This window comes from Natrix helvetica (assembly GCF_964273705.1).
Source record: "Natrix helvetica genome assembly, chromosome: 4".
NCBI lineage: Eukaryota > Metazoa > Chordata > Lepidosauria > Squamata > Natricidae > Natrix > Natrix helvetica.
The window spans coordinates 4772536-4785850 of record NC_138550.1 but is presented as its reverse complement, the minus strand read 5'-3'; the positions used below and the strand labels follow the sequence as shown (position 1 = coordinate 4785850).

At 48.8% G+C, this 13315-nt stretch overlaps 1 protein-coding gene across 5 annotated transcripts in view; it reads left to right on the top strand.

Moving 5' to 3' along the window:
* The window catches only part of GAB2 (GRB2 associated binding protein 2), a 133755-nt gene that overhangs the window by 102165 nt on the left and 18275 nt on the right, over positions 1 to 13315 (top strand). The window contains exon 1 of one of the 5 annotated variants that reach the window (XM_081949968.1): positions 13182 to 13310. The exons of the other annotated variants lie outside the window; for them this stretch is intronic. Within the exon in view, the coding sequence (XP_081806094.1) occupies positions 13253 to 13310 (58 nt within the window). The 5' untranslated portion in view covers positions 13182 to 13252. Of the gene's footprint in view, positions 1 to 13181; positions 13311 to 13315 lie in introns of those variants that run through there. 5 annotated transcript variants of the gene reach the window in all.

Below are 13315 nucleotides of genomic sequence, written 5' to 3'. Positions count from 1 at the left end.
TTGCAAGGAAACAACTGAGCTCAGAGAGCACCAAGGACCCCACAGTCATCCTCCTCCTCCTTCTCACACTGATGACGTTACCTAGTTGGGTGATGAGATGTCTGCAAGAAAACAACCAAGCTCAGAGAGCAGCAAGGACCCCACAGTTCTCCTCCTCCTCCTCTCCACAACTATCCCTCCTTTCTCACACCGATAATGTTACCTAGTTGGGTAGTGAAATGCCTGCAAGAAAGCCACCAATTTCAGAGAGCGCCAAGGACCCTACAATTGCCATTGTCCTCCTCCTCCTCCTTCTGGCACTGATGATGTTACCTAGTTGGGTGATGAAATGTCTGCAAGAAATCCACCAAGCTCAGAGAGCGCCACGGACCCCACAAATCCTATAATGCTGGAAAAGGTGGAAAGAAAGAGAGAGAGAAAAAGGATGTCCAGCAGCCCAGGTGGCTGGACTCAGTTACAATGGTGCTGTGGACACCATTTTAAGAGCTAAAGGAACACATTGGGGGTAGATCCTATGTTGAGGATCTAAACAGTGGTGGGTTTCACATTTTTTTACCACTGGTTGGCCGCATGCGCCCCCGCTCGCTTCACGCGCACTTCATAGCCACACACGCTCCTTCTGCACAGTGACGTGCGGCGAGGTTTATGGCTGGTGAGGCTGGTGATGTCATCAGCACAAGCCGCGGTCCCCTTCATGTTGACTCAGGAAGACGGGGAATGGGACCACGTGTGCAGGAGGGAGGCTGAGGCTAGAGGAGCCTCCTGCACACGTGGTCCCATTCCCCGCCTTCCTGAGTCAACATGAAGGGGACCGCGGAGCGTGAGTCGTGATCCCACGGAGTGCACTCCGTGGTCCCCTTCATTTTGACTCAGGAGTCAGGAAGGAGGGGAATGGGACCACGTGTGCAGGAGGCTGAGGCAGCTTCAGCCTCCTGCACACGTGGTCCCATTCCCCACCTTCCTGAGTCAACATGAAGGGGACCACGGAGCGCACTCCGTAGGACCACGGCTCACGCTCCGCGGTCCCCTTCATGTTGACTCAGGAAGGCGGGGAATGGGACCACGTGTGCAGGAGGGAGGCTGAGGCTAGAGGAGCCTCCTGCACACGTGGTACCATTCCCGGACCATGTGTGCAGAAGGCTCCTCAGCACCTTTTCCCTTTTCCCTTTTTTTTATTTTCATGATGAGAGCGGTGAGGCTCTGCCTCCCCTGCCTCCCCTGACCGCATGTCCCTGCTTCTGCACATGTGTCCAGCCTTCCATACATGCGCCTTTCTCACGCATGCGCCTTCCACACCTGCACCCGGCCTCAAAAACGTGCCTAAATAGGATGGCATAGAGCCGGGCGGATGGGCGGCCCCGGGCCCACCCACGATTTCCGCTACCATTTCGGTGAACTGGCGCGAAGCGGCTGAATACACCCTCTGGATCATAGTCCAGCAATGTGGTTACTAAGAATTAACTTGGAGGCGTATAATTCATCTCTCTTCGCAATCTGTTTCATTTCTCCCTTTGCCTTACTGACTTCTACTGCATCCCTGCCTTATTTGATCTGCAACCAGGGGATTAAAATGTTTTAGCAACTGGGTCTCTGTCCGGTTGCTGGGAAGGCGTGGCCATTGTGGGCGTGGTCTACTCGGCTTCCTGCACTATGGGGAGGAGAAATGTTACGCTCCCCAAGCTGCAGAGGGTTCCTTCGAGACTCCAGGACAGCGAAAATGCTCCCCCCTTCCCAGGCCCCGGAGTGGAGGACGGGAACAGGCCCATTTCTGGACTTGGGGAATTTCCGAGAGGCCCATTTTTTGCCCTCCCAGAGCCTCTGCACAGGCCCTGCACTTACCTGGCATCCAAAACGGGCTGCGTGGAGACTCCTGGGACGGAAGGGGAGGGGTGGGCGGGGCCAGCCAGTCCTTGAGACTAAGGATTCGGCGAACCAAGTGTAAAATTAGCATCCAATTCACGCGGACCGATCAAAACCGGCTGAATCCCTCCCCTGTTTTCAACCTTAAATAAGTAAGAAAATAGATCAGCTGCTGCTCCTAAAGGGAAGCGATCCGGTTCCTTCGGCGAGAAGAAAACAGGTTCCCACCGAAAAGAAAAGTAGCCTTGAGTTTCTGGTGGTTTTCGGTTACAGCTTCGGCATTAAGAGGATGCCATCATCTCTTAGGAACAAAAGTGGCTGACGCAAAGCTTAATGTTCTCCTTTTGTGAGATTCTTTTTTTTTTTTCTTGTTCTTGGGAAGATCATGTGATGGAACCAGTGGGAAATATTCAGAGGGCAGGATGGCATTTGAACAATGAAAGATACCTTTGAAGTTAGGTCAGCTCCTGGTTAGCACCTCAGGCAAGCCTTTTTGGGAACGGTCCTAAAATGGTTTCTTCCGGGAGAGCGGTTCAACTCCCGGACTCTTCCTTAGAGCTCGGAGATTCCCTGTTGGTCTCCCATCCAGCTAATATGACGCTACCTAGTTGGGTAATAAGGGACACGGTGGCTTAGTGACTAAGACGCTGAGCTTGTCGATCAGAAAGGTTGGCAGTTTGGCGGTTCGAATCCCTAGCGCTGCATAACGGAGTGAGCTCCCGTTACTCATCCCAGCTTCTGCCAACCTAACAGTTTGAAAGCACGTAAAAAATGCAAGTAGGAAAATAGGAACCACCTTTGGTGGGAACATAACAGCGTTCCATGCATCTTCGGTGTTTAATCATGCCGGCCACATAACCATGGAGACGTCTTCAGACAGCACTGGCTCTTCAGCTTTGAAACGGAGATGAGCACCGCCCCCTAGAGTCGGGAACGACTAGCACATATGTGCGAGGGGAACCTTTACCTTTACCTTTACCTTAGTTGGGTAATGAAATGCCTGTAAGAAAACAACTCTTTTGGGGAGGGGAAGTGAGCTACTTGCCGAAGTTGCTAAGACTTCTATACGCTACTAAAACTTCCTGGTCTGTTTGTAACAGGGGTGAAATTTCCCAGTTTGTCCTGGTTCTGCACACCAGTAATAAAGAACAGCTTCCAAGAACCTGTGAGCCGTGCAATCATCGGAAGCTTCCCCCACCCCCTCTGATTTTTAAAACACATTTCTCTGCTGGTTCGGGCGAATAGGCAGGAAAAAAATGCTTTTAAAGTGGAGGGGGGGGAGCTTCTGACAATCGCACGGCTTCCCCCCCCCCCCACTTTTTCAAGCATTTTTTTCCTGCCGGTTCGGGCAAATAGACAGGAAAAAAAATGCTTTTAAAAGTGAAAAAAAGTTGGCCACACCCACCCAGTCACATCACACACACACACACACACACACACACACACACACACACACACACACACCAAGCCATGCCCACAGAACCACTGGGCAAAAAAATTAGATTTCATTGCTGGTTTGTAAGCGTCAGTTGGCTGAAATGGTGCATCAGACAGTAACAATTTTTGCATCGGCCTACCTCCACTGGGCTAACTTAAAGAATGCACCCAAAGTTTGGCATCTATTGCTCCCCGTGCAATTGAAAGTTGTGGCAGTTTCTGAACCACTTCACATTTCAAACACTACACTTCCCAGAAACCCATAGGATGGGACTGGATGGGACAGGAGAGAAGGAAAAGGAAGGGAAGGGAATAAAGAAGAGAAGAGAAGAGTTGGAAGGGACCTTGGAGGTCTTCTAGTCCAACCCCCTGCTTAGCCAGGAAACCCTACACTACTTCAGACAAATGGTTATCCAGTCTCTTCTTAAAAACTCCCAGTGTTGGAGCATTCACAACTTCTGGAGGCAAGTTGTTCCACTGATTAATTGTTCTAACTGTCAGGAAATTCCTCCTCAGTTCTAAGTTGCTTCTCTCCTTGATTAGTTTCCACCCATTGCTTCTTGTTCTGCCCTCAGGTGCTTTGGAGAATAGTTTGACTCCCTCTTTTTTGTGGCAACCCCTGAGATATTGGAAGACTGCTATCATGTCTTCCCTAGTCCTTCTTTCTATTAAACTAGACATACCCAGTTCCTGCAACTGTTCTTCGTATGTTTTAGCCTCCAGTCCCCTAATCATCTTTGTTGCTCTTCTCTGCACTCTTTCTAGAGTCTCCACATCTTTTTTACATCGTGGCGACCAAAACTGGATGCAAGTATTCCAAGTGTGGCCTTATCAGGGCATTATAATAGTTCCATGGCACAAGGGAACTTGCTGATTGTGGAACTCTGGGAGCTGAAGTCCACACATCTTAAAGTTTCTAAGACATATTATCTGGTTTCCTTCTTAGTGACTGAGCAGGTTGTGTACCTGCTGCTGAGTTGTATCTTCCTTAAGTTGGTCTCACCTAGTTCACAAGCTGCTCCAGTTTGTAGCAATTGCCCCATCTAGTGACTGCTTTTTCCTTAAGATGACTAGGCATCTCAAGAAAGAAATCTTTTTAACGCAATGCAATGCAATACAATACAATACAATACAATACAATAGCAGAGTTGGAAGGGACCTTGGAGGTCTTCTAGTCCAACCCCTGCCTAGGTAGGAAACCTTATACCATTTCAGACAAATGGCTATCCAACATCTTCTTAAAGACTTCCAGTGTTGGGGCATTCACAACTTCTGGAGGCAACTTCTGTTCCACTGATTCATTGTTCAAACTGTCTAACTTTTCTTTTCTCTTGTTCTAATAACAGTTTATTTTATTTCTTTGGTGCGGCAATCATAGAATTACAGGTAGTCCTCAACTTACAACAGTTCGTTTAGGGACCATTCAAAGTTACAACGTTGAAAAAAAATGACTTATGACCGTTTTTCACACTTACGACCATTGCAGCATCCCCATGGTCTCTTGATCAAAAATTCAGGCCCTGGGCCACTGGTTCATACTTATGACGGTTGCAGTATCATATGATCCCCTTTTGCGACCTTCTGACAAGCAAAGTCAACGGGGAAGCCTGATCCACGCTACTGACGTAACAACGGCAATGATTCACTCAACAACCGTGGCAAGAAAGGTTGTAAAACTTAACAATTGGGGCCCCAACTTAACAACCGCGGCGGTTCACTGCGAGAAGAAAGAATCGTAAAGCGGGGCAAAATTCACGTAACAAATGCTTCACTTAACAACAGAGATTTGGGGCTCAATTGTGGTCGTAAACCGAGGACTTATCTGTATGATTTAGGTTCTGGATGGATGCGTATTTTCTCTCTCTAAAAGATTAAGCACGTCTCTTTAAAACAAGCTCATTTGGTAGCACTTGCACTCGGTATCGTTTACTCGTTTCCATTTCTAGACCTTCAATTGAAGGCCGCCTTCAATTGCTCATTCACGCCCTAGTTAGGCTGCTGAGAGGTGCTGCAGAGGAAGCTCCCCTTGGAGATATCTTAGAACAAGGTCCCGCAAGACCTTGCATTACTCTGGGAATCAAGGGCAAAGGCAGGAAGGCACAAAGGAGTCCCGGCGGGCCATCTGCAGCGGAGAGCGTCCAACCCCTCCGCGTTCTGCGATGGGAACCGGGAATAAAACATCGGGAGCTGAGCATTGAGAGGGGTGGCAAACAGGTCGACTTCCGGGCGGCCAAAAAGGTCCACAATCGCCCGAAAGATTGTGTCCACCTCGGTCCAGCTGAGCCGGTCGGCCCTGACATTGTCCACCCCTGCTATATCAATTATAGAAAGCAGGTTCCTTTCGGCCCAAAGCTCCAGTCTCTTGGCCTCCAGCATGAGGGACTTTGACCTGGTCCCTCCCTGTCTGTTTATATGAGCCTTGGTGGTTGTGTTGTCCGTGAAAACCAGAATGTGCCTGCCGCTGACAGAATGTCGAAATTGTTTGAGAGCCAGGAGGACCATCCTGAGTTCCAACCAGTTTATGTTGTGGACAAGCTCCGCTTGGCTCCATTGTCCCATCTGTGCCTGTAGATGCCCCCCCCCATCGAAACAGGCTGGCGTCCGTTGTGACCGTCACTCGGTCTGGAGTCCTGAAGAATTCCCCCTTGGTGATAGCTGGGGACCTCCACCATATCAAGGATCGGGATATTTCTGCTGGTAGAAGGACCTTGATCTGGGAGCAGCTCATGAGCCTTTGCTGAAAGGTTCAAAGAAACCATTGAAGGTCTCTGGTGTGAAGGCGCGCCCAAGGGACAATGCCAATGGCCAACACCATGGTGCCTAACCACCTGGACAAGATTTCCTACAGTGAGGACAACCCACCAGTGCGACCTCTTGCCTACAGAGGTTTGTGGGTGCCCCAACATTAGAGGTTTTTAAGAAGAGATTGGACAACCATCGGGCTGAAATAGCATAGAGTTTCCTGCCCGAGCAGGGGGTTGGACTAGAAGACCTCCAAGGTCCCTCCGAACCCTGTTATTCTGTTAAAATTGAGCAGAGCTGACTTCCTCCAGATGGCTTTCATGAAACAGTTTTTAGCCCTTGGAATTTGCTGCAGCTCAGATTCAGCAGGGTAACTAAATATTGTGCATTAGGGCCAGCCAGCAAAGAGGAAATTTCAGCCCTTGTTTCAATTATTGATTGATTCGTTCATCTATTATTGAAGCTCTATCTCGTCTTTCCCTTCATGGCAACCTCCCCACCCCCACCCTACTTGCCGCAATTTTTGAAAAATGCGGACGATGAAAAGCGAACCTAAAAACGGCACAAATGAATGTCGAACCAACATTGATGAGAAGGTGATAAGGAAAAGATTAGAATGGGCAGAAATGAACAGGTTGACATTAGCAACGAAGGAGAAAGAGCAAACTGAATATTCTGTGCTTTGGGAAGCATTTTACCAATGGTTGGAGAATTTAAAAAAAAAAAGAGCTTGGAAATGAAGAATGGGACAAAATAAGTCGACCGAATATTTAGATAGAGATATAAATAAGAGGAAAACCGTTAGCATGTGTATGAGGAGAATAATGATGTTTAATGTGAATATGACATCATGACTAGAAGACGTTAAGAAGAAAATGGAGAGCTTTATAATGGTAAAATGTTTAATATATTATAATACTAATCTTGGGGGAAATAATGTGAATATGAATGTCGAAGACATGGCAAAAGAGGAACGATGTTGCACAGAGGTGTTTGTACCCAGACGACACACTGCATAAGGAAAGATGGAATGTTTATTTTTGTAATTGAAAAACAATACAATCTTTATTAAAAAAAAAAGTCAAACCAACATTTAAAATTAGAAACCAAGATTGTCATCACTTCAGCTTAATTTTGGTTAGATTTCCTCCACTGATCAAGGCAAGTTATCTTCCCTGTATCAAAGGAAGTATATATATACACAATTATATATATAATTATTTATAATATATAATATTATACATACATACGTACGTACATACACACACACACACACACACACACAAACACACACAAATGCTGGTCTTGTTGTATTTCGGGTCTTTTCCCGTGTAAGATTGAGATTGTCTTGGCAACGTTTCGACGAGGTGTCACTCACCATCTTCAGGCTGGGTTTTGGGCTTAAAGCGTGACCGGAGCTGCCGTCTTTCTATAAATCTTGGTGGGGGTATGTGGAGGGCTGGCTTTGTTTCAGTAAGTGGAATGATTGGTCGTGTGGTTGTATCATGATTGGTAGATTGGTGCTGGCTGTGTGTCCATTGTTGTTTCGTGTTTTAATGGCCTGGGTGGTGGGTGGGGCTCATTTGTTGACTAGGGCTGGTTTCCATATGTCTGGTAGGCAGGAGGTATCGTCACGTTTATTCATGTTGTGGGGGTGTTTCTCTATTTCAATAGCTTCCATAATTATAACTAATCATGATACAGCAACACATCCAATCAATCCACTTGCTGAAACGGGGCCAGCACTCCACACCCTGCCACCAAGGTTTGTAGAGGAACGGCAGCTCCGATCACGCTTTAAGCACAAAACACCAGCCTGAAGATGGTGAGTGAGACCTCACCGAAACATTGCCAAGACAATCTCAATCTTACACGGGAAAAGACCCGAATACAACAAGACCAGCATACATACACACACACACACACACACACACACACATCATACATACATATGCAAAGGCTCATTGCAAAGAAATTAAGAATTTTTGCAGAGAGCTGGAATAAAAACATCTAAAAAGAGGTTTTAGAATATTAGGTCTTCAGTGTACCAAAGTACCAAATGTCAATGCAGATACAATCAAGCATCGGTTATTGTGCTAAACCAAGTTGTGCTAAAGGGAGGCGCTGGCTCAGTGGCTAAGATGCTGAGCTTGTCGATCAGAAAGGTTGGCAGTTCGACGATTTGAATCCCTAGCGCCGCAAAACGGAGGGAGCTCCCGTTACTTGTCCCAGCTTCTGCCAACCTAGCAGTTCGAAAGCACGTAAAAAATGCAAGTAGAAAAATAGGGACCACCTTTGGTGGGAAGGGAACAGCGTTCCGTAAGCCTTCGGCATTGAGTCATGCCAGCCACATGACCACGGAGACGTCTTCGGACAGGGCTGGCTCTTCGGCTTTGAAACGGAGCTGAGCATCGCCCCCTGGAGTCGGGAACGACTAGCACATATATGCGAGGGGAACCTTTCCCTTTCCCTTCCAAATCATGGCTTAGAAAACACAGGGCCTGTGACGGCCCAACGGGCAAGAAAAATCCCATCGTTGTTTAGGGTGATGCTTCAATGGTTTGCTCCACTACCATACAGATTGTCCTTAATGTATGACCATTCACTTAACAACTGTTTGAAGTTATGATATCACTGAAAAAAGTGATTCATGACCTCAACAACCATGGCAACGTCCCCATCATCGTCATCCTCTTTTCACGACCCCATAATCCCTTGCAGGGTGGAGTCGGGGCAACTGAATGGAGCTGAGTGTTTCCTGGCCAGATGCTCTTCCCTGTCGCCAATGAGGAGTTTTGTTCAGCAGATAATATTCTCATTGTGCCCAGAGAGAGAAATATCTGCCTCTACCTAGGATCGAACTCACAGCCTCCTGATTGTGAGGCGAGAGCTCCACCTCTAGGCCAACGCACCACTCTGTGACATCCCCAACGTCATGTGATCAATGGGGATGCTTGGCATTGATAATATTAATAATAATAATAAATTTATTTCTAAGCCGCACCCTCTCCCGAAGGACTCGGGGCGGCGTACAATAAAACACATAAAAACGAAAAAGACAATACACACAAAGAATAAACAAACACGTGTACATGGAGGAGGTATGAAGATAAAAAGACAAATTAAAACATAATTTAAAATCCCCTTATAAAAGTCTAAAAGTCACCAAAAATTAAAAAACCCGTCAGGAGCAGTGTGCGCGAACTATGGTTGAGCCAGGCCAGCTACTTGAAATAGGTGCGTCTTGAGCTTTATCCGGAAGGCGCGGAGGTCGGAGGTAATCCTAATATCCGGGAGAAGGTTATTCCACAGGGCTGGGCCCGCGACAGAGAAGGCTCTACTCCTAGACGCCGCCCCCCGACATTGTCTGGTGGACGGCACCTGGAGGAGTCCCTCTCTGTGCGAGCGAATTGGTCGCAGGGATGTATGGGGCAGGATACGATCCCGCAAGTAGCTAGGTCCTGAGCCATGGAGCGCTTTAAAGATCGTTATCAAAACCTTGAAACGCACCCGGTAAGCCACAGGGAGCCAGTGCAGCTCGCGCAGGAGAGGTGTCACATGGGAGTACCTTGTACTCCCGATAATCACCCGCGCGGCCGCGTTCTGGACCAACTGTAGTCTACGAGTGCATTTCAAGGGAAGCCCCATGTAGAGAGCATTACAGTAGTCCAGGCGAGACGTCACCAGCGCATGAGTGACTGTGCGCAAGGCATCCCGGTCCAATAGGGGGCGCAATTGGCGCACCAGGCGAACCTGGTGGAATGCCCCCATTGCCACGGCTGTCACATGGTCATCCATGGACAGCCGAGCATCAAGGAGGACGCCCAAATTGCGCGCCCGCTCCACCGGGGCAAGTTGAACGCCCCCGATGGCCAGAGATGGAATTAACTGGTTGAACCGGGGGGCCGGAACCCACAGCCACTCCGTCTTGGAGGGGTTGAGCTTGAGTCGGTTGTCATCCATCCAGACCCGTACGGCTTCCACACACCGGGACATCATTTCGACGGCCTCGTTGGGGTGGTTCGGGGTGGAAATGTACAGCTGAGTATCATCAGCGTACAGATGGTATCCCACCCCGAAGCCACGGATGATCTCACCCAGCGGCTTCATATATGTGTTGAACAGGAGCGGCGAGAGGACCGACCCCTGTGGCACCCCACAAGTAAGGGGGTACAGAGTCGACCTCTGCTCCCCTGTCAACACACGTTGCGTCCGGCCGGAAAGGTAGGAGCGGAACCACCGTAAGACGGTGCCCCCAACCCCCAACCCCTCCAGTCGGCGCAACAGGATACCATGGTCGATGGTATCAAAAGCCGCCGAGAGGTCTAATAGGACCAGGATAGAGGAACAACCCCTATCTCTGGCCCTCCAGAGATCATCCACCAACGCGACCAAGGCCGTCTCCATGCTGTGGCCAGGGTGGAAGCCGGACTGGCGCGGGTCTAGATAATCATTTTCCTCCAGATGTCGTGGAAACTGATAAGCCACCACACTCTCTACAACCTTCGCCAGAAAGGGAAGGTTGGAGACAGGACGATAATTGGCCAGCTCCGTAGGGTCCAGGGAAGGCTTCTTGAGTAAGGGTCTCACCACTGCCTCTTTCAAGGCGGCCGGGAGAGACCCCTCGCTCAACGAAGCATTCACTAGGTCCAGGAGCCAGTCTCGTGTAACCTCCCAGGATGCCAGTACAAGCCAGGAGGGGCACAGGTCCAATAAACATGTGGTGGGTCGCAGTCGTCCACGCACTCTGTCCAAATCCTCGATGGCAACCAAGTCAAACTCCTCCCAGATAGATCTCTCAAGACTCGCCACGGACGCCTCTACAGGACCACTGGAAGGGACCCAATCCTTCCGGATTTGAGCGATTTTATCCTGCAGATATTTCCCAAATTCCTCTGCTCTACCCTGTAAAGGGGCCTCCCGCGGCCTCTGAAATAGGAGGGAGCGGGACACCCGGAACAGGGCGGCAGGGCGGTTCTCTGCGGATGCAATGAGAGTGGCACAATATTGACGTTTGGCCACTCTCAATGCCACAAGGTACGTCCTTAAATGGGCTCGTACCTGTGTCCGGTCGAATTCGGAACGAGAGGATCTCCAACGACTCTCTAGGCGTCTCTTGCGGCGCTTCATCACCCTTAGCTCCTCGGTAAACCAAGGGGCCAGGGTGGAGCGTTGCCGCCGGAGAGGCCGCAAAGGCACCACCCGGTTCAAGGCCCTGGTAGTCGCATCGTTCCATGCGACCACCAGGTCCTCTACCCGAGGGCGGGTCAGGGCCGCAGAAGGTGGCCCAAGCTCCATCTGGAACCTCTCTGGTTCCATCAGGCGCCTGGGGCGGAACCATCTAATATTTTCCGGTTCCGCCTCCCCGCAGCGGGGGGTAGCACCAGGGAAGTCAAGTCGGAGGAGTGAGTGGTCTGACCATGACAGAGGAGTGATGGTTAAATTCCCTCCTCCCAGATCACTCAACCACTGGCCAGAGACAAAAACAAGGTCCAAGGTGTGACCTCCCTCGTGTGTCGGGCCCTGAATCAATTGAGTCAGGTCCATGGCTATCATGGAAGCCATGAACTCCCGAACCCCCTCGGATGCTTCTCCCACCGATGGCAGATTAAAGTCCCCCATCACTAAAAGTTTGGGGGTCTCAACCGCCACCGATGCGATCAGCTCGAGGAGTTCAGGCAGGGCCGCTGATGTATAGCGAGGAGCCAGGTATACTATCAGCAGGCCCAACTGTCTCCCAGGCCCCCATTTCACAACAAGGGATTCACATCCGGACAGTTGCAGTGTCCCAGGATCATGTGATCACCTTTGGCAACTTTCTAACAAACAAAACTCCATGTGGGAGCTGGGCTTGCTTAACAACCATGTGATTCACTTAACAACCGCAAGGGGCAAAATGGTCATAAGTTCAGGCTTGATTCAAACCACCTTACTTAGAAACTGACATTCTGGTTCCAATTGTCATCGTAAATTGAGCACGACCTGTCCAGCCTTCTTAAAGACAGTGTTATTTTCTATCTGTCTGTCTGTCTGTCTCTCCCTCCATATGTATGTATGTATGTATGTATGTATGTATGTGTGTGTGTGTGTGTTGTATTTGTGCTGATAAATAAATAAAGGGAGACTAATATAGATCTATTTCAAGCTATTTAGCTCTCATCAGCCAGGTTCAAATCCCAGTAAGGGTATGGCTAGCTGATGAGAGCGAAATAGCTTGAAATAGATCTATACTAGTCTCCCTTTATTTATTTATCAGCACAAATACAACATATATATGTATGTGTGTGTGTGTGTGTATACACACACACAGAGAGAGAGAGAGAGAGAGAGAGAGAGAGAGAGAGAGAGAGAGAGAGAGAGAGAGAGAGAGAGAGAGAGAGAGAGAGAGAGAGAGAGAGAGAGAGAGAGAGAGAGAGAAGGCACATAACCATCGCACGGAGGTTAATAGCAGCTTTATCAGGGCAAAATAACAAACAGGGACGAAATGAGGCTATTTAAATTCTTAGAGCATAACGCAATGGCTTGAAAGCAGAGATACGAAGTTTCTCTGGGTGTCCCTTACCGTGAGCTATGGAAACAAGAATATATTTTTTCCTCCCCTTTTAATCTCCCGCTGACATCATAAAAGGTAAACGTTGAATATCAATGGGAGACAGAAATTAGTCAGCAAGGTTTATTAATATCCCTTTCTCGGTGTGATAGAAATTGGGGGAGGCAGTGGATTCCAGGAAGCTCACTTGACATCAACTTTTGCATCATGGCAGCATCCCAGATGTTGTTGAATAGTGACCCTTAATGGAAGGAGGCCGGTAAGATTAAAAACACACAATCCTTTCTGCTCTTTGGCAGTTTCCCATATTTCCTGCTGACTAATGCTGCTTTAATTGGAGATGGGCACAGGAATTGGGCCTGTCTCATTGAATGAAAAGAACGACCAGGGGTGACATGATAGCAGCCTTCCAATATTGGGGGGGCTGCCACACAGAAGAGGAGGGGGTCAACTTATTTTCCAAAGCATCGGAAGACAGGACAAAAATGGATGGAAACCAATCAAGGAGAGAAGCAACCTAAAAATAAGGAGAAACTTCCTAACAGTGAGCACACAATTAACCAGTGGGACAGCTTGCCACCAGAAGCTGTGACTGCTCCATCACTGGAGGATTTTAAAGAAGAGATTGGACAACGGTTTGCCTGAAATGGTGATGGCAAACCTATGGCAAACTTATGGCATGTGTGGCACAGATGGCACGTAGAGCCCTCTCTGCGGGTAGGTGAG